The sequence below is a fragment of the Antedon bifida genome, chromosome 6 (assembly GCF_963402885.1).
Source record: "Antedon bifida chromosome 6, ecAntBifi1.1, whole genome shotgun sequence".
NCBI lineage: Eukaryota > Metazoa > Echinodermata > Crinoidea > Comatulida > Antedonidae > Antedon > Antedon bifida.
The window spans coordinates 26,123,980-26,141,734 of NC_136231.1; the positions used below are offsets into that span (position 1 = coordinate 26,123,980).

The window sequence follows — 17,755 nt, forward strand, 5'->3', positions numbered from 1 at the left end:
ACAATTATTGGGCTATTCTGAACAAAAATAAAGATGTAAAAAATGCAGATATAAGTTTAGGTATATTTAGAGAAAACTTGTGAAAGTGAAGATAACGATTTTGACACAAGGAAAATAGACCATTCAATACTGCAGAAGAAATTAAAGTATCAATATAGCAAACTGCGTAACAATTGGAGCTGGTATTGATAACATAATCAACGAATACTTAAAAAACAGTCCTGTGGAATTAATTGAATTAATTACTCGATTATTTAACTTGATTCTTGATTGTGTAGTGCCACAAGACTGGTGCGGAGCAAATTAATTTCATGTAGCATAAACGGTAAAGTTATTACTGTTATTTATAATATGTATGCAACGGCCAATTCTTGTGTCAAATTGAATGGTTTATTTTTCCGATTGTTTCCCATGTAGGTCTAATATTGGAGTACGGCAAGGGGAAAACTTCTTCACCACTTTTGTTTGCAATTTACCTTAATGATTTCGAATTTTTTGTTAGTCGTTACTATAAAGGTCTAGATTACCTATCCAAAGAATTAAACAAGGTTTTAAGTGATGATGATGTAGAAGTTTTCCTCAAATTATTTGTTTTATTGTATGGATGATACAATATTATGGCAGAAAGTCCCACAGAACTTCAGAAAGCATTAAAAGCTATTCATAACTATTGTGGTATGTGGAACCTAATGTAGCCACCAGAACAGAAATTTGGTTAATTTTGCGGATAAAGTCCGTGGAGTCCTGAATGTAGGCCTAGAGGGAGATCAGTTACATATGGTCTAAGTAAATCATCCACATATTCAGAAATTTTCTTCGAAATAATGGGTCTACCAGGATTGCCTGCTTTGTGGATTTTAGGTAAATATAACGGGTGTCTAGAAAACTAAGATCTAGAAAACTAAGACCTAAGATATCTTAGGTTTCTAGATCTAGAAAACTAAGATTTGGGTCGCGACCCATAGGTTGCGGAACGGCCAACTAACCAATGTTAATCAATTGGCGGGAATTTCATTATCCTTGAGTCTGAAAGGTAGGTCAGAGATAAGAAGATTAAAATTCCAAACCCATGCATAGAGGGCGCATTACATAAATATTGTACAGCGTTTGTAATTGGCTGTTGCTTTTTTAAAGATGTTTGTTGATTGGCTACTTCAAACGTGGCGGCTAGGATGAATCCATGCATCCTCAACACAAGGAGCGATCATTGGATTTTTAAACCGTAAAGAAGTAAGTTGTAAGTACGAAACTGTTTACGAATTTGTAATTCATATTATTGTATATTTTTCTTAATTAGGTCTTCAAATATATTAATATCAACTTTAAGAAACTATTTGTATGTGTTTTGATATTGTTTTGAGTAACTTTTTTAAAATTGAATCAAAGTTTAGGGCCTAAACGGAATTTAGTCGACGGTGTAGCCCGTGGCTAGCTAGCTTTAAGGCTAGGCGAGCCGAATCCTGGCATAGTCAGGCTTCTGTATAGGCCAGCTTGGCCTATAATATTAATGACTGGTCCTATAATATTAATAACTAGGCCTAGGCTCAGTGATGTGCAAAACTGTAGTGGGGAGATTTGCAAGCTTTTTATCACCAAACAGAATTGAAATTTTTTCAAATGTTTCCGTCGGCAAATTTGAAATTGGTAGGCTAGTATCCGCCTTATACGTACACTACTAAAACTCTGCTGAATTTGTAAGTGAAAGAAAAGCACCATTTAAATTGTATAAATAAACTTTTTTTTAATCATTGTTCAGAAACCGCATTGGAGCAAGACAAAAAGAAGACATCATGGATCAGTATTTAAAGATTGAGAAGATTGGAGAAGGTTTGTAAAAAGCAAAATGTATTATGTAATTAATTAACAGAATTAATTTTGCATGGAGCATCTTGACAACGAAACATTGATTTGATTTGCTGCAAAGGAGTGAAAGACTTTATGATATATTCCAGACAATATTTGTAATAAATATTTTTAATTGCAGGCACATATGGAGTTGTGTACAAAGGAAAACACAAGGAAAGTGGCATGATCGTAGCTCTAAAGAAGATACGATTAGAAAGTGAAGAAGAAGGAGTACCAAGCACTGCAATTAGAGAGATTTCCCTTTTAAAAGAATTAGATCATCCTAACATTGTAACGTATGTTGTTGTCGTCTTTATTATTTACTATCAGGAAAAAATGTTATTTTACTTTTTGTTTCGTCTTTACTTATATTCATTTTTAACCTTTATCTACACTATCAAACTTTATGTGACAAAAAAATTGTATGTACCCATATGTGGACATGATGATGTATGTATCATCACCATATTTGTGCATATCACACTTTTTTTGTCACATAAAGTTTGATAGTGTAGATAAAGGTTAACACTTAAAAACAGAATGTTCTATACTATTAGCTTTTGAACAGTGTTTCCCAATATATTCTCAATAAAATATTAAGTTACACACAGGGCTAAACAATTCTCTTTGCTTGTTGTAAAAGTCATACTAGCAAACAGAGCAACTAACTAGCAAGTAAGCACATTTTTTTTTAGTGGAAATTAATACATTCTACAAAATGTTTAATTTACACAATTGGCAAATCAACGCTACCATACTTCGCTACATAAAAATTAACTATTTTCCAAACTAGTAGTTTTCTAGGGTTCATTTCGAGGCATTGGATTAACCAATGACAATAATAACTATTTTTTAATTTTTCTTCAGGTTGCAAGATATTTTAATGCAAGAATGCAAATTATATCTTGTCTTTGAATTTCTTACTATGGACCTAAAAAAATACATGGACAGTTTGAAAGGCACACTAATGGAGGCAGATCTTGTAAAGGTGTGTTTTGACCACATTTTAATGTTTAATTTTAATACGATAAAAGAGTGGTTTTGTACACCCTTTGTGACCCACTTGCTAAGAAGACTGTCTACACTATCAAACTAGTTTGGCAAAAAAAGTGTGATGTGCCCAAATATGGTAGTGATATCCCCAAATATTGTAGTGATATGACATCATCATGTCCATATATGGGCACATAACATTTTTTTGTCACATAAAGCTTGATAGTGTAGACAGAGCTTTACAAACAACTTTCAAACCAGTTGCTGATGACACAAGAACAAGCTGACAAAAACACATTAAACATTTTTTTTATATTCTTTACAGAGTTATTTACACCAAATATTGGAAGGCATGGTCTACTGTCATTCAAGGCGAATTATTCACAGAGATATGAAACCCCAGAATCTATTGATTGACAACAAAGGAACAATCAAATTGGCAGATTTTGGTTTGGCAAGAGCATTTGGTATCCCAGTTAGAGTGTACACCCATGAAGTAGGTGTAAACTCACCCTATTCTAACATGCATCTTACAGAATTACATTAAAGCAATGCGAATTGATGCTAAAGATTCAGACATGAAGGGTCATTCACACCAGTGCCGCTCCGGCGCAGTTAAATGGAATGTCCATGTTTTGTTTTTACGCGGCCACGCGCATATCGATTGGTGCATAGCCGCGTGGAGCGTCGTACCAACAAAAAATTGATGTTTGAGCCGGAAAAGATGTGAAAGCCCCTTAAAAAGCCCCTTAAAGTGGATGGGTCCAGTTTTTAATATTACAATGAATAAAGATAATCTAATTTTCTTGTAGGTTGTAACTTTATGGTACAGAGCCCCTGAGATCTTGTTGGGTTCTGCAAAGTATGCTACACCTGTTGATGTCTGGAGTATCGGCTGCATTTTTGCTGAGATGGCAACAAAGCGTCCTCTCTTTCACGGTGACTCGGAGATCGATCAACTTTTCCGTATCTTCCGTACTCTTGGAACGCCGGTGGAAGACACGTGGCCGGAAGTGACCACCTTACCGGACTACAAGCCATCTTTCCCTAACTGGAAAAGCAACAGCTTAACCACCAACGTGAAGGCCTTGAATAGCTCTGGATTGGACCTCTTACAGGTACAGTCATTAGTGCAAAATTGCATGCTATGATGTAGATGATTATTTAGTAAAGGTCCTAAAAAATAACATGACTCCAATTGTGAATAGTTTGCATATTTTTACACCATAGTTTATATAAAGTTTGCGGCACACCACGTATATAGTTCTGACGTTTCAATCAATATACTTTGAATCTCTTCATAAAGTCAAAGAAACTGGGAATTGTCAAATTAGGTGGGGCTGGGTGTGAAAGCTAAAACAATAGCAAGGTTCACAGTGGGAGGGATTGAAACTAGCTATAGAAGAGCATTGTTCTCATGATTTTTTTTCTCATTTACACCATAGCTTTTAAACATAAATCTTTAAAATATTTTTTATTTTCCAGAAAATGCTCATCTACAATCCAGCTAAAAGAATTTCAGCCAAGGCAGCTTTGAGGCATCCTTATTTTTCAAATGATATTCTATCGATCAAATCATAGTGCAGATCAAGAGTATTAACATAATCAGAACTAGACTTGAAACGATATGGGGAATTGAGGCGGTACAGGTGGTGACATCACATTTTGTTACAAAACCAGGTGTTTAACTAAATATTATGCAAGGCATAACAAATTAATTTATGAACTATATAAATGCTTAACGTTTGGGTGGGAGATTTCTTTAAAATTGAATGCCCTTGTGTCATCAACTATATCAATAACAGTACTTTGTCAGTTGTAATGTTGACAGAGCAAACTTCTTTTTTTTTGCCAAAAAGATTATTTCTATAGTAAGATTTATTCATCAATGTTTAAAAAAAAAAGGATTTCTTATTTGCTTTGCAAATAATGTCATGAACAATTGAGATTTGATTAGCATTTTGCAAATGCAATTTCTATAGAGTAAGTATAGTAAGTGTTCAAATAGTTTTTTGTAGATATTTAGTAAAATTTAGTTGTTTGTGTTTAAATTCAGTATGTCTCTGAGTAAATATTAATTTACAGTACATTAGTTATATTCTTTATTATTAAAAATTATTTTTTAAAGAGCACTCTCTTTGTGTTTGATGAATAACAACCGTACATCAATAATCAGAGGCATATTTATGCGATGTTAAAGTAACATAAAAGAAAAGGCTAATATTTGTACTGTTTATGATAAACTTTGCTTTGTATTTATGCTAAGGTAGGGGAAAAAAGAAACAAATTACATAGTAATCAGTTCATGTAAATGTTATAAATGTATTTTGATATCAAAAATAAAAAATACAGCTCTACCAAATCACATTCACTTGTACTTTATTATAAGATTGACTCGTCCTGGAACGCCTTTAATGAGTTTATAGGCATACTCACTGTTTGACAAAACTTTTTTTTTTAATAATGATATACAGTATTGTTAATGCTTTACTGTTTTTTCAAAATGTTTTTATGTGTATTTATTGGATTAATGGATTACTCCAGAGTTTTGCTAAGCAATGTGAAACGGGTAGGAGAGCAAAATTTACACTGCATATGCTACAACGAGGATTTCCATGAGGCGATTTCTCTGTTAGTACTGCTGTCTATAATTGCCAAATCAATCGTACACGTGTTGATGCTCTGAAAGCAAGGCAACCTAACAACCTCGCCTTGCTAAGAGAGGAACACATAACACTCCTTTGATCTGATGTCTGGCTGCAACCAATACCAACAGTACATATTCTCTGTGGCGCGCAGTGTCTGTTAAGGGGCGTGGAACTGATTGTGTCGCAGCCACAGATAAACCCTTTGATCTTCAGAGCTGAGCATCCTGATTGAATTGCTGTAAGCTTTTGTAGGCTGTGATGCCACAGTTGAATCTAGAGGGCTCTCTTTTAAGACAACTTGCCTACCTTCTCCAACCTCACAGCTCTTTCTATACATCAAAAGTTAACATGACTTCACAGTATTTATAAAAATGTAGTTTTTTATTACAAAACAGATTAATTAAATCAACAGTGTTATTCATTTGAATCTATTATACACTAAAACAATTAAAATATCTTGAATGAAACTTAGATTACTCTGAAGCCTGTTGAGAGACCCTTTCATTGTTGTGTGTCCATCCATCTTTACTTTTACAAGTAGGTGCCAGTTTTGGAAGGCATGCAGATATCGGTTTGTTGGTAACCCTGAAAGTGGGTAACTAGATATTCAATGTCTTTAGCAGTAATGCAAATGCTACCTTAGTCTTCAAACTTGATATGAGAGCGGGATGCCACTGTTAAAACTCTTTCTGTTTTATCCATTAACTAGAATTTAAAAAGCAGAAACATTTATGTATGTTATCTAATTCCTTTAATTTCAATACATATCAAGACAGTATAGGATGAAGATTATGGCCACCATTACTTCATTATTACTTTATAAAGTATTAAAACTAAGCTTTGGATGGGATGGATGTAAAGCAGTGTGATCTACAACAAAGAAATGTGTACACTAGAGGTATGGTTACTAAACAAGGTAGAATATTTATTATATTAAGAGGTATAGTAGAGGAGGAAATGGTTTGAACTTGGTTAAATTCAACATGGCCGACTAAATGAGTCAAAAACAACCCCATGGGACACGATTTGAAAATGCTAACAACCTGATCTGGTAAATAGACATACTTAAAAAAATATACCTCAGGGGTAATAGGAACCCCTATTTCCTACTAGACTAGTATGGTTACTAAACAAGATAGACATTATTTTAAGAGTCTCACCCTGTCTGTTCCTCGTTTCTTCTTGCCCTTTGTCTTACTTGAGAGTCTCGCGATTCGGTCTGCTTTCAATTTCTCCCAATATTGTTTCTCATCATCGCCTATAACAAGTTTTAGAAAAAATGTATTAATTAATTTACATATTCCATTATTGTGTTGCTATGGATTGTAGCATGGCTGAAATAATAACGATTTACATACTGCTAAAACAAATTAGATTGACACAGAGATTGATGCAACAAAAATAACCACTTACTCACACTAGACTAATTCACTTACCTAATAGTAACTGAGCAGACATTTCATCCTCCATTTTAAGCCTGTTGATGACATCACTGGCACCCTGGGCCGTTTTAACCCTTACAAATCCCCTACTATCACCATCTTCAAGGTCCAAGTACGCAATAGGAGCCATTGTTTCTAGGTACTCCTGTAAGGAATTTCATTATGGATTCTTTATATTATAATGTATTGCTAAAGCTCTGTCTACACTATCAAACTAGTTTGACCAAAAAAGTGCCTATATGATAGTGATAAGCCATCATCATTTCCATATATGGGCACATCACATTTTTTTGTCATGTAAAGTTTGATAGTGTAGCCAAAGCTTTATAGTGAAAATAGTTTCGACTGTGTAATATAACACATTTAATCTATACTAATAACACTACTAATCAAAAATATTTTAAAATATAACACAACACAAAACCATGCTGTCTATGACAGAGTAAAATGGCATAAATAGTTGCAACTATTGATAATGAATAATATCACTTACACCATAGCATTTATATACATAAAAATACTCTAGCAATAATAATGTAGTAATTGGCTTACTCTTAACTGCTTTCTTGATGGGATACTGTCCTTGCTTACTATCTTAATCACAGTTGAAGGTGTGAATTCTGGTTCTTTGGATTTTGCATCATCTACTGGAGTCTTCTTTGAACAAGCTGGAATTACGGTCTAGAAAAAATAATAAGGTTGTTGTATGTCCATTTAGAAATTGTATTCATTAGAAGGAAATTATTTTTACAAAATATTCATATTTCTGCACCAGCCTTATTCTCAATTTGTGCGTTTTTTCTCAATTTGATGTCATATTCTTAAGCTCTGTCTACACTATCAAACCAGTTTGACAAAAAAAGTGTGATGTGTCCAAATATGGGAGTGATATGCCCAAATATGGTAGTGATAATCATCATGTCCATGCACATCACATTTTTTATTCACATAAAGTTTGAAAGTGTAGACAAAGCTTTAGGATTTTAGAAAAAACGTAATTTTATTTATTTTTTCTTTAAACTATAATAATCAATACAAATATAAAATCAATAAAAATGTACTGGCTTGGTTATCCGAAGTCAGTCAGCACTCCGATTGAAAACCAATAAAATAATATTTCAATCTAATGCTGTCTGATCTGTCTATGTATTTCAAATTCATTGGTCAATTACTGCTTATATTTTGGGCTTAATAAACAAGCAATGCTTACCTTTTGCTGTAGTTCCATCTTCATTACACTATGCTTAAGTTGCTTTTTACTTTGTTTCTGAAGATCAATGTATTCTTTTTTTAACTGTAACCATTCTGTCCTATAATAAAATATAAAGTAGTTGTAGTCATGGGGAGTGGGACGTCGGTCACAAGCCTCAGCCAATCAGTGCTTGTGGAATTCATTGCAGGAATACAGTAGAACACTTATTAAGTCCTTCTGAACCCAACCAATTGTCCCCTTAACAGGCATTTCCTTGAATAGGGGTTGGCCATAGTGTGAAAAAAAACATATATTACTCCTTTGTGATTAACAAATGTCTATTGAGTCTAACAAATGATATAGTACAACAACTTACTTTGTGATAACAAACGTCTAGTGAGTCCAACAAATGATACAGTGCAAATTACTTTGTGATAACAAACGTCTAGTGAGTCCAACAAATGATACAGTACAACAACTTACTTTGCTATGACTCTCAGCTGATACTGACAGGCACCTTTCAACTTGTTTGCTTTCTTCTTCCTCTTTCTTTTTTTCTTTAATTTTTCATCATCATCATTTTCATCTATGTCCGAATCTGTAATCTTTTTCTTCTTTTGTATCACTGTTTTCTCTTCACCATCCTCCGATTTTCTTTTCTTTCCTTTTTGTTTTTTCAAAGTCTTTATATTACCTTCTTCTATTTCTACACTTCTTTTCTCTTCATCTTTTATCCCAACCTCTATTTTCTTTTCGTTCGATTTTTGTTTCTTACTCTTCTTTTTCTGCTTTGTATCTCCCGTATTTTCTGCATCTTCGTCGTGGCTTCTTTTTCGTTTGCTCTTTTTTACTGGTTCTTTGTTTTCTAGATCATTCTTACATTCTTTCTCCGCTTCTTTTTCATCTTCTTCTTTCAGCTTTTCTTCCAATAACTGCCTTTGTCTTTGTACCTTATATGGCTCTGGATTGGAATCAATGCTAATGGATTTTCCTTTTCTCATCGTTGGGAATTTTCCAGGTTTATTTGTGGCACTTGGAGGTGGATTATTTAACAACTAAAAATAGACAAATTATTTCACATTGAAGGATAATTTTCTTTTGACTTTTTAGTTGATTGTCATTAAAGCTTGGTTTCTACTAGACACAATGCAAGAAAATAGACAAAACGCAAGCGAATTGACCTTTGACAAGTCGGAGTTTAAACAATCGTGATTGGTTAAAGCTCCTTGCATTGAATTCTAGTGACAAACAAGCTTAACTGTTAAACAATATAAATTAAATTTTAAAATCCTGAAATAAATAATTCTCAATTTTAATGAGTATGGCTTTTCTGTCCAACCTATCAACTTCTATAGCCTGGAATGGACTATTGTTAACTATTATAGGACATTTTTGGGCATAGTTAAAAACAATTAATGGCAAACAAACTATTTATTATTTGTCTGGGTAACACAATGTACATACGTTTTTACATTTCCCATGGAAGGTGTGTTATTTGACCTACTGTAAATATAATCAAATTTCAATTACCTTACACGCCCTTTTTGCTTCTTCTGGTTTTTCAAACTCAATGAATGAGAATCCCTTGATATCACCAGTAGTCTTGTATCTAGGAATACTGACATAAGTTACCTTGCCACAAGCTCCAAACACTTTCTGTAACCAGTTATGATCAGCTGTCTTTGGCAAGCATTCCTTAAAAACAAAACAAATTTTTAATTTCTTAAAATAGATAATAGGTGTCCATACTACAAACAGTTCTGCAGAAGTGCATGCTGGGAGGGAGTAGCTGAACAAAGCTTCTGTCCGCATGCCTTGCCTCTGCACGTCTTTCTGAGATATTGCTAATAAGAATAGTTTAAAAAAGTTTTTTTTTAAAAAGAACACAAACGAAACAATAATTTTGGGAATGTGCTTTGGAATTGCATACATACAGAGTATATACAATAAGATCAAAACAGATAAATTCTAATAACATAAACAAAAAGGAACAATGAAACTTACAACATAAACAGTGAGATCATCTATGTTGTACTTTGGCGACGTCATTGGATTGATTCTACGTAATCTGGTTTTATCCTCACTCACCTGTAGTGATAAACAAAAGCAAATACATATTCACAAAATTAGTATTTGTAATTGTAGTTTCCTCAAAGAATAAAATAATATTCAGCAACAATTTTAAAGTTGTTCATGTATGAGATAATATTCAAAGAATAAAGATACTCATCACATGAATAAACAATATTTTTTCATCTAATAAACACAGTTCATAAAATTGTTAAATTTTAAGGTTTATGATATGAAATCCATTAGTCACAAAATCCAGGAGTCTCACACATTAGATGCAATAAAAGTTTTCCAGTTTTAACTTTACGAACCTGTAGAAAATTAGATTTCTTGACAGCTTTTGCAACAAGCTCAGCATCTGTTGTCATCATCTTTAGTTTGTTAAATGACAGTAACACTGATATATCTACATCTAGAATGAAACAAATAAACTATATTACAGTTCTGAAAACCTGTTATGTAAAAATGTGACCAGAACCTCAGTGGTTTTTGCTTATAAGTTAAGGTAAACATATTTTATTTTCATTATGATCATGAGTACACATTTTGTGGGTTTAAAATCAGAAAATAACTAAAGACTGCAATTGAGAGAAAATCAAGTGCTAAGCGCTAACAAATAATAGAGCAAAATACAGAGTAATAATAAAACCAATGATGATATAATATATAATACAGTAGTAATAAAATAAAATAGATATTAAAAATGTTTGATCATACAGTACATTATTGTAGCCGCTGTAACATTAACACATTATTGAGTGGTTGCTTATACATAATTGTAGCCTAGATTTTTATTTTTTTTTTCAACTAAAAAATGTAAACAAAATGTGTTCTTCTTTCATATCAAATTGACTATGTTGCTTTTGCATGTTTTATGTACACTTACATCTGTCTTTATCTGCCTCAATTTTTTGCTTCAAAAAGCGGTCTTTTCTTAAATTTGCATCACTAAAGTAGAATTTTAGTTGATCATGGATGTCGGACAACTGTTTCTTCCATCGTTTTCTTTTTTTCTTGTCATCTAAATTCTGATCATCTAAATCTTTCTCAACTTTAACTGACATGATTCTTACTTAGCAATCTGGAACACAATCACAATTTGCCTTTTTCTAGTATTTACTATTAGCAACCTGTCGGGTAAAATTTTATAAAAACATTCTTTTCATAATTAAAAGCCATCACAATTTTATCTTTCTATTAAAATGTATTTATTTAATAGTAAATTAATATATTGAATTATTTATTTATTCATGTATAAAAAAAATGTACAAAAAGCAGACAAATGTCTGAAAATATTTTATTACAAAGATTAAAAATGACGGTTCACAGCAAAACTACACATAAAATTTAAACATACTGAAAGGCATATTATTAAAAAAAACATTAAAATGTAACAGTTTTGCAAGGTTATTAGATTTCATTTTATCAATACATTTGTGGGTTGGAGTACTAATCGTATTGAACAAAATTCATATATTGTCGTTCCTGAAACAAGTTAAAAATCATTTTAATCTTCAGTTTCGGAATAAACCTTATCAGCATTTTGACAGTTAAAATTAAATATCACAATAACATTATTTATTTAAGCATTAAAAATATAATATTAATTTTTTGATAATAGTTATTAACGACTGGGCATTGATAGATTAGTAGTATGACCCGACCGATTAGTTTGTAGACGAGTTGACACGGACCAAGTTGAGAACCGGGACCGAGTTGACACAGGGAGACTGAAAAGAAAAGGCACCGATTGATGTTTGTTTTGGCCCTTGTTTGGTTGGTGTTGCCTGGCTGGTCTCTAGCCTAGCTAGGGATAGGAGGCCTATCTATTAACTAGCAGGCACTATCTCTAGGCCTAGTCTAGAGTAGGCTTAAAGTTAGGCCCATCATATATCATTTATTAAATATAAATAACTACAGTAATATCAGAAGAATTAATTTATCTTAATTATAAACAAATAAGTTTAAAACCATACACGCAAAAAAAAGTTGTAAACAACACCGTACCAACGTTGAGCGGACGCTTTGGTAGCCTTCACACTCGCTTCGTCTTGCATACAAAGTAAAGAAAAGTAATACATATGGCTGGTGACTAGAGGCTATATTATTTTTATTATTCAACATGTGCAACAGAGCGGAACATGTGTACGAACTACACACCCACTTTCTCCGCTAGTTGGTTAGAACATTTAGTAGGCCTAAGCCTAAGGCTAAGACTATAGCATGCCATGGATGTCGATGCAATAAAAAAGTTGTCGTTATTAGACGTTGTTCAAAATTGTGTTTCTTTAGTTGATATTGAAGATCATGTGAAAAAGAACATAGACAAATTAAATCAAAGAGGTAGGCTAGGCTAGACAATAATTGCTTTATAGTATACTGTATTTAAAACCTCATCCAACACTAACAGGATTATCAGACGATCGGGACCACGGACGATCGGGCCCACTTCAAGACGATCAGGCCCAAATCGTGAGACGGGCATCAAGGGTGAAAGACGATTGGGACCATAGACGATCCGGCCCAGTGAATAAGACGAACGATCGGGACCGCAAAATGTGGGCCTGATCGTCTGTTCCCCATCCAACAGCATATTGCTTACTAAAAAAAGTATATTAAATTGGCATAAAAAATAAATGTTTTTTATTTTTCTTTGTTTAGGTTGGCATGGACTGACGCCTCTTCATAAAGCAGGTTTGCGAGGTGACTCTAAAATAACAGAGTTGTTAATTAAATATGGTGCGGATGTGCATGTTGTAACTGACTATAGTGAGACCCCTTTACATTATGCATGCAAAAATGGTAATTTAACGAATATTCATTTGATGATTGAGCATGGGGCTGATATACAGCAGTTGGATCAACATGGTCGCAATTCTCTTCATCATGCAGCTATGGGAGGCAGTATGTAAGTCATCTTAACCTTGCTGCTTTTGTTTTTCTTTATTTGTAAAAAATATCGGTGAAAATGTGTACACCTTCTTTACCAACTAAGTGACTGTGAAGGCGTATTTGACTACATACTAAAGGGTGGTTCCCACTAGCACGCAACGCAATGTAACCGATGCAACGTAACAAAATTTGACCTGGTTCACCCCGCATACTTTTGAGTACGCGCTGTACTATGTTTTCCAGTGTTCTTTTGCCTTGCGTTGTGTGAAATCAAACTGATTTGTTTTCCTGTAGCGATCTTTGCAGCACTGTTACGGTGCCGATTTTCACTTGTGATTACGCAATACAGCACTTTGCATCGATACGTCGCTGCATTGCATTTTTCTAGTGGGAACCATGCATCAAATCAACTCTCACTCGGATAAAAATAGCAAGAAGTGTAAATCAAAAAAGATCAGTCTAAATTAAGCTTATTTCAACTTAAATAACTTGTAAAACAGATAAGCAGAGATAAAGTACCTGTATCTGTTTTTCTTTTAGAATGGTTCTGCATTATTTGTCCACTGTTCATAATATGGAACTAGATGTACCAGATAAATCGTAAGTAATAGATAAATTACATGCAAAGTTTAGATTTCATTCTTGTTCTTTGATTTTCAATTTACAAAGGCAATGGAATATTTTAATATATTTTATTAATTTTTTTAGAGGTCAAACAGCTTTACATCTTTCATCTTACCATGGTTACATTGACACAGTTGATTATCTGCTAAGGCGAGAGGTAAGTAGTAAGTCTACATATATTTCAAAACATTTAAAAATGTATACAATGAACACAAAAGAATAACAAAATAAACATATTCTTTCAAAGCGATGCAGTCCTCTTGTAAAAGATATAAACGGCAATACAGCGCTACACATGACATGTATAAATGGCCTGCAACTATCAGCCTGGCAGCTGCTACAGAGTGGCACATGTAGCATGCTACATATAAGAAACAATGATGGCAAGACTCCACTAGATATAGTTGCTGACAAAAAAAAATCATCATATCAGTAAGTATGCATTCAAAATATACAACATTTTTTGCAGGAATTGAAATGACAATGATACTGATAATATGGCATTGTCCATATGAAAAAATTAGAAATACATTTTGAAAATCTGGTGAATAAAGTAAAACAGCAATGATACAAAAGATAAAATTTAATTAATTATACAGGAATATGGCACAAAATCTGATTAATCTAAAATAAATATCTTATTTCACTAATGATTTCAGTTATTTACAACAATTAAAAAAAATATATACATGATATGAGGATTGTCCTGTATCTAAAGCTCTGTCTACACTATCAAACTTTATGTGACAAAAAATGTGATGTGCCCATGGACATGATGATGTCATATCACTACCATATTTGGGCATATCACTAACCTATTTGGGCATATCACTACCCTATTTGGACACATCACACTGTTTTTGTCAAACTAGTTTGATAGTGTAGACAGAGCTTTACACCATTCAAATCCCATGCATTTGTTGTCATTTGGAATTGTTTATTTTACTTTTTAGGCATCGTATGCTTCTGAAAGAACTAGACTACTGGGGCAAAAGCAAGCTTCAAAATAAAGCACCCAAGGGTCCACTGTTTACTTGGTATTTTCTCATGTTCTTTCCATTTCTTGGCATGCTTTCTATCATTCTTTGTGGACAGTATGCTGGGCCCTACAGAGGTGTATTTTCCATTATTGCAGCAATAGTGTTGAGTGTATTTGTCAGTGGTAAGATTCACAGGTTAAAGCATATAAGTAGGTATGTTTATATGTGTGTGGTAAATTTGTATGTTGCCAAGTTTTTCGATCCTAAAGACTAAATAAATTTCATTTATTCATGGTCAAATACAGTTTGGAATTCTTTTCATTTGTTCAAAGTTAAAAATTCACATAAATTCTTTAATATTTTGGGTAAACTGTGGTTAATATGAGTAAAAAATAAATGATAAATAATATGAATTATATAAATAAATGAAAAAATCTCAATTGAGACTAAAATAGATATTGCTTGATGTATGAGCTACCATATTGGCCACGGAAGAATGTTCAAGTCTGATTGGATACCAACTTTTAGCAGTTTGGGATTTTTAGTATCTTCGGCTTACATTGAGTAATATTATTAAACTTGCCCTAAGTCTCTAGTTATTGTCTTGTATGATGTTGTTAGTATTTCTTATGAACGCCACCAGCCGGTGTTTTAATTTGTGTCCTAGATTCCTGCTCAAGTATACATATGACATGCCATTTGTGCCAAAATGTTTATCTTTTTACCAATATTAAGTTGCCTTCTAAACCTATACTAACATATGTAAAATAATCTGATTTTCTCTAATATAACATAATTTTTTTTTCAGATGGCCAAATCCAGTACATGCTGGTGCGTTTGCTGCTGGAATACTGCATACAATAATTTGTTATCTGTTTTTAATTCTTCCTGATATCCTTTTGAATGCATGACACATGCATGTATTAAGTAGTAAACCTAATAGAGAAATCAATACACTCTAACAAAGTTAGACACCCTAAATCGAACATCAATGTTTCGATTGCCGTATAGCCGTGCAGAGTGTACCTTGAATTAAATCTCAAATACTTTTTCCTTAAAAACATGTGTACTTCTCTGGCCGCATTTCTATGCATTATGTTTCAATATACCAAGCTTGGCTGTCATGTTGTACCTGTATCTGCTGGTGTTGACCCTTAACCCAGGAGTATGCCATTCATCAAGGGAGGGGCCAACTCTCAGTCAGCCCTACATGACTGTTGAAGATATTGCTAAGGGTGTTTGTGATAAACAAGATTTCTGTTCTAGATGCGAGGTAAGATATCATTATTTTATCATATATTTTTTCATGTTCATCCTTAAGCTTGGTTCCCACTAGCGACGCAACGTAACGCAACCTATGCAACGTAAGAAAATGTTTGCCCCCGCCTGCGTGAAATCAAACCTGCGATGTTTGCAGCACTGTTCTCATTTGTAATTTTGCAATATACGTCATTGCATTACGTTATGTTGCATCGCTAGTGGGAACCACGATAGAACCACACTTTAAAATAAAACGTCGTAATAATTGATTGCAAAACTTTGAAACAAATGCTATATTCTACTCTATTAAAGTTTACTTGTTTTTTTATTTTGACATATTTAATACCTAAATTTAATAAGCCAATTATTCTTACCCTAATCTATCATTCAAAAATTAATTTCAAATTGAAAATTGTGCTTAAGTGATAATTTTTGTTCATTTTTACTTCTTTTCTAACACATTAATTTTAAATAAGTATAAAAGTCTTAAACTATAGCAAATACATATATTTATATGTATTTATTCAGAATCTATTATGACACTTTGACATGAAATAAGGCTTCAAGTACAGGTGTTTTGTGGTGCCTTTAGCTGTTATTCCTCTATCAATAAGATTCGACCAAACCATCAGAATCACAATTGCCATAATAAATTGGCTTAGAAAGAGGTCAATAAAAACTAGGTATTTTATTCTTGAGGTCTCGTGAAACATTTATTATTTTTATTGTCACATAAAACCACAAAACATTCCATGCTGTGTATATATGGTTAATAATTATGGTTAACAAAAAGTAGAGTTTTTACTTTTACAGATAATAAGACCTGTAAACGTGAAACATTGCACTCTCTGTGAAAAGTGCTATTATGGTCTTGATCATCACTGCCTCTTTCTTCTCACGTGTGTTGCGAAAAACAACCATCGTCATTTCATCATGTTACTCGGACTCGTCGTTCTCGCTCAGTCTTTGTTCATCGTGTACGGTATTCAATATATACTAGTGTTGTATGATCCATTACCGGAGACTTTTCTATTAATTAAAACTTTAATTCTAGAAGAATCGTGGTTCATTGTGTTGGCAGGGCTAAATGTAGCGTCTATCGTCTGGGAAACTTGTTTACTTATTTACCAAATGCGTATGATCGCTAACGGGTTGACAACGTTTTATGCGCTAAGGCTGTTATCAAATGATGTGCGTCGTCTTACTACGTTTCAAAAGATACAGAATGTTAGGAATTTCTTAATGGGACGTAAAACCATTTCAGCTGCTGATTTAGGCACTGCATATTTCAAAGTTTAAGAGATGTTTACACTGTTTTACAAAGATTATTTTTTACCCACCTAGCTTTCTTCCAAACTGCTGAATAATGCAATTGCTGTGGATGTACTGTGTGGATAGTAAAATTAAATACAATAGAAAATGTTTTGATAATTATTATTTTAAGCAATAAAGAACCACATACAAATAATTGTATATGTTAATAATAAGTTATTAATCGTAAAATAAGTGTTATTGATATATTATATATGTTATAGCAACATTTTAAATTGAAAAATTTCTTTACCAGTTTATTAGACATTAGTGTTTTAAAAACTTGATTTTTACCAACAATATAAATTTATTTATAAATTATTTATAATATATATTTATTTTGTTTTATTAATTCATTAAGCCCTTTACAACATTTGTATGGTGGCTTCAATTTTAACAACATTTTTTCAAAATGTATCATTTCCATTTAATCCATGTACAGTATTAACTATTTTATATTAGGTTTTTTACTACTATTAAATTGACACAGATTTATAC

General features: G+C 32.9%; 3 protein-coding genes across 4 annotated transcripts; 2 read left to right on the forward strand and 1 right to left on the reverse strand.

The window, feature by feature from the left end:
• The first annotated feature begins 1,164 nt into the window (after nucleotides 1–1,164).
• On the forward strand, nucleotides 1,165–5,198 carry LOC144845304 (cyclin-dependent kinase 1-like). The gene is made up of 7 exons (XM_078702521.1): nucleotides 1,165–1,237; nucleotides 1,757–1,827; nucleotides 1,985–2,141; nucleotides 2,713–2,833; nucleotides 3,164–3,334; nucleotides 3,651–3,956; nucleotides 4,324–5,198. The coding sequence occupies exons 2-7, from the start codon at nucleotides 1,791–1,793 to the stop codon at nucleotides 4,417–4,419; spliced, it is 888 nt and encodes a 295-aa protein (XP_078558647.1). The 5' UTR covers nucleotides 1,165–1,237; nucleotides 1,757–1,790; the 3' UTR covers nucleotides 4,420–5,198.
• Nucleotides 5,199–5,848: 650 nt separating this feature from the next.
• Nucleotides 5,849–12,247, reverse strand: LOC144845302 (la-related protein 7-like). Of its 2 annotated transcripts, none has more exons than XM_078702519.1 (11): nucleotides 12,167–12,247; nucleotides 11,077–11,320; nucleotides 10,502–10,602; nucleotides 10,125–10,208; nucleotides 9,651–9,815; nucleotides 8,604–9,175; nucleotides 8,139–8,238; nucleotides 7,481–7,609; nucleotides 6,923–7,073; nucleotides 6,647–6,744; nucleotides 5,849–6,191 (listed from the first exon to the last, which is right to left on the reverse strand). In XM_078702519.1, the coding sequence occupies exons 2-11, from the start codon at nucleotides 11,252–11,254 to the stop codon at nucleotides 6,126–6,128; spliced, it is 1,644 nt and encodes a 547-aa protein (XP_078558645.1). In that variant the 5' UTR covers nucleotides 11,255–11,320; nucleotides 12,167–12,247; the 3' UTR covers nucleotides 5,849–6,125. The 2 variants fall into 2 exon arrangements, with proteins under 2 accessions (XP_078558645.1, XP_078558646.1); XM_078702520.1 differs by having other exon boundaries at nucleotides 11,077–11,271; nucleotides 12,167–12,224.
• A 110-nt stretch (nucleotides 12,248–12,357) lies between these two features.
• Nucleotides 12,358–17,287, forward strand: LOC144845301 (uncharacterized). The gene is made up of 9 exons (XM_078702518.1): nucleotides 12,358–12,533; nucleotides 12,852–13,098; nucleotides 13,623–13,682; nucleotides 13,791–13,863; nucleotides 13,954–14,138; nucleotides 14,660–14,899; nucleotides 15,495–15,577; nucleotides 15,757–15,959; nucleotides 16,760–17,287. The coding sequence occupies exons 1-9, from the start codon at nucleotides 12,419–12,421 to the stop codon at nucleotides 17,243–17,245; spliced, it is 1,692 nt and encodes a 563-aa protein (XP_078558644.1). The 5' UTR covers nucleotides 12,358–12,418; the 3' UTR covers nucleotides 17,246–17,287.
• The last annotated feature ends 468 nt before the right edge of the window (nucleotides 17,288–17,755 follow it).

What these genes read in the sequence shown, in the direction of transcription:
- LOC144845304 (XM_078702521.1), top strand. Translation starts at nt 1,791, where the DNA reads ATGGATCAGTATTTAAAGATTGAGAAGATTGGAGAAG. An exon ending in TGGAGGCAGATCTTGTAAAG is followed by an intron (nt 2,834 to 3,163) that starts GTGTGTTTTGAC and finishes TATTCTTTACAG; the next exon opens with AGTTATTTACACCAAATATT. An exon ending in TTAGAGTGTACACCCATGAA is followed by an intron (nt 3,335 to 3,650) that starts GTAGGTGTAAAC and finishes ATTTTCTTGTAG; the next exon opens with GTTGTAACTTTATGGTACAG.
- LOC144845302 (XM_078702519.1), bottom strand. Translation starts at nt 11,254, where the DNA reads ATGTCAGTTAAAGTTGAGAAAGATTTAGATGATCAGAATTTAGATGAC. An exon ending in AAGCAAAAAGGGCGTGTAAG is followed by an intron (nt 9,176 to 9,650) that starts GTAATTGAAATT and finishes GTCTATTTTTAG; the next exon opens with TTGTTAAATAATCCACCTCC. An exon ending in GTCTGCTCAGTTACTATTAG is followed by an intron (nt 6,745 to 6,922) that starts GTAAGTGAATTA and finishes AACTTGTTATAG; the next exon opens with GCGATGATGAGAAACAATAT.
- LOC144845301 (XM_078702518.1), top strand. Translation starts at nt 12,419, where the DNA reads ATGGATGTCGATGCAATAAAAAAGTTGTCGTTATTAGACGTTGTTCAA. An exon ending in GCAGCTATGGGAGGCAGTAT is followed by an intron (nt 13,099 to 13,622) that starts GTAAGTCATCTT and finishes TTTTTCTTTTAG; the next exon opens with AATGGTTCTGCATTATTTGT. An exon ending in CTAGATGTACCAGATAAATC is followed by an intron (nt 13,683 to 13,790) that starts GTAAGTAATAGA and finishes TAATTTTTTTAG; the next exon opens with AGGTCAAACAGCTTTACATC.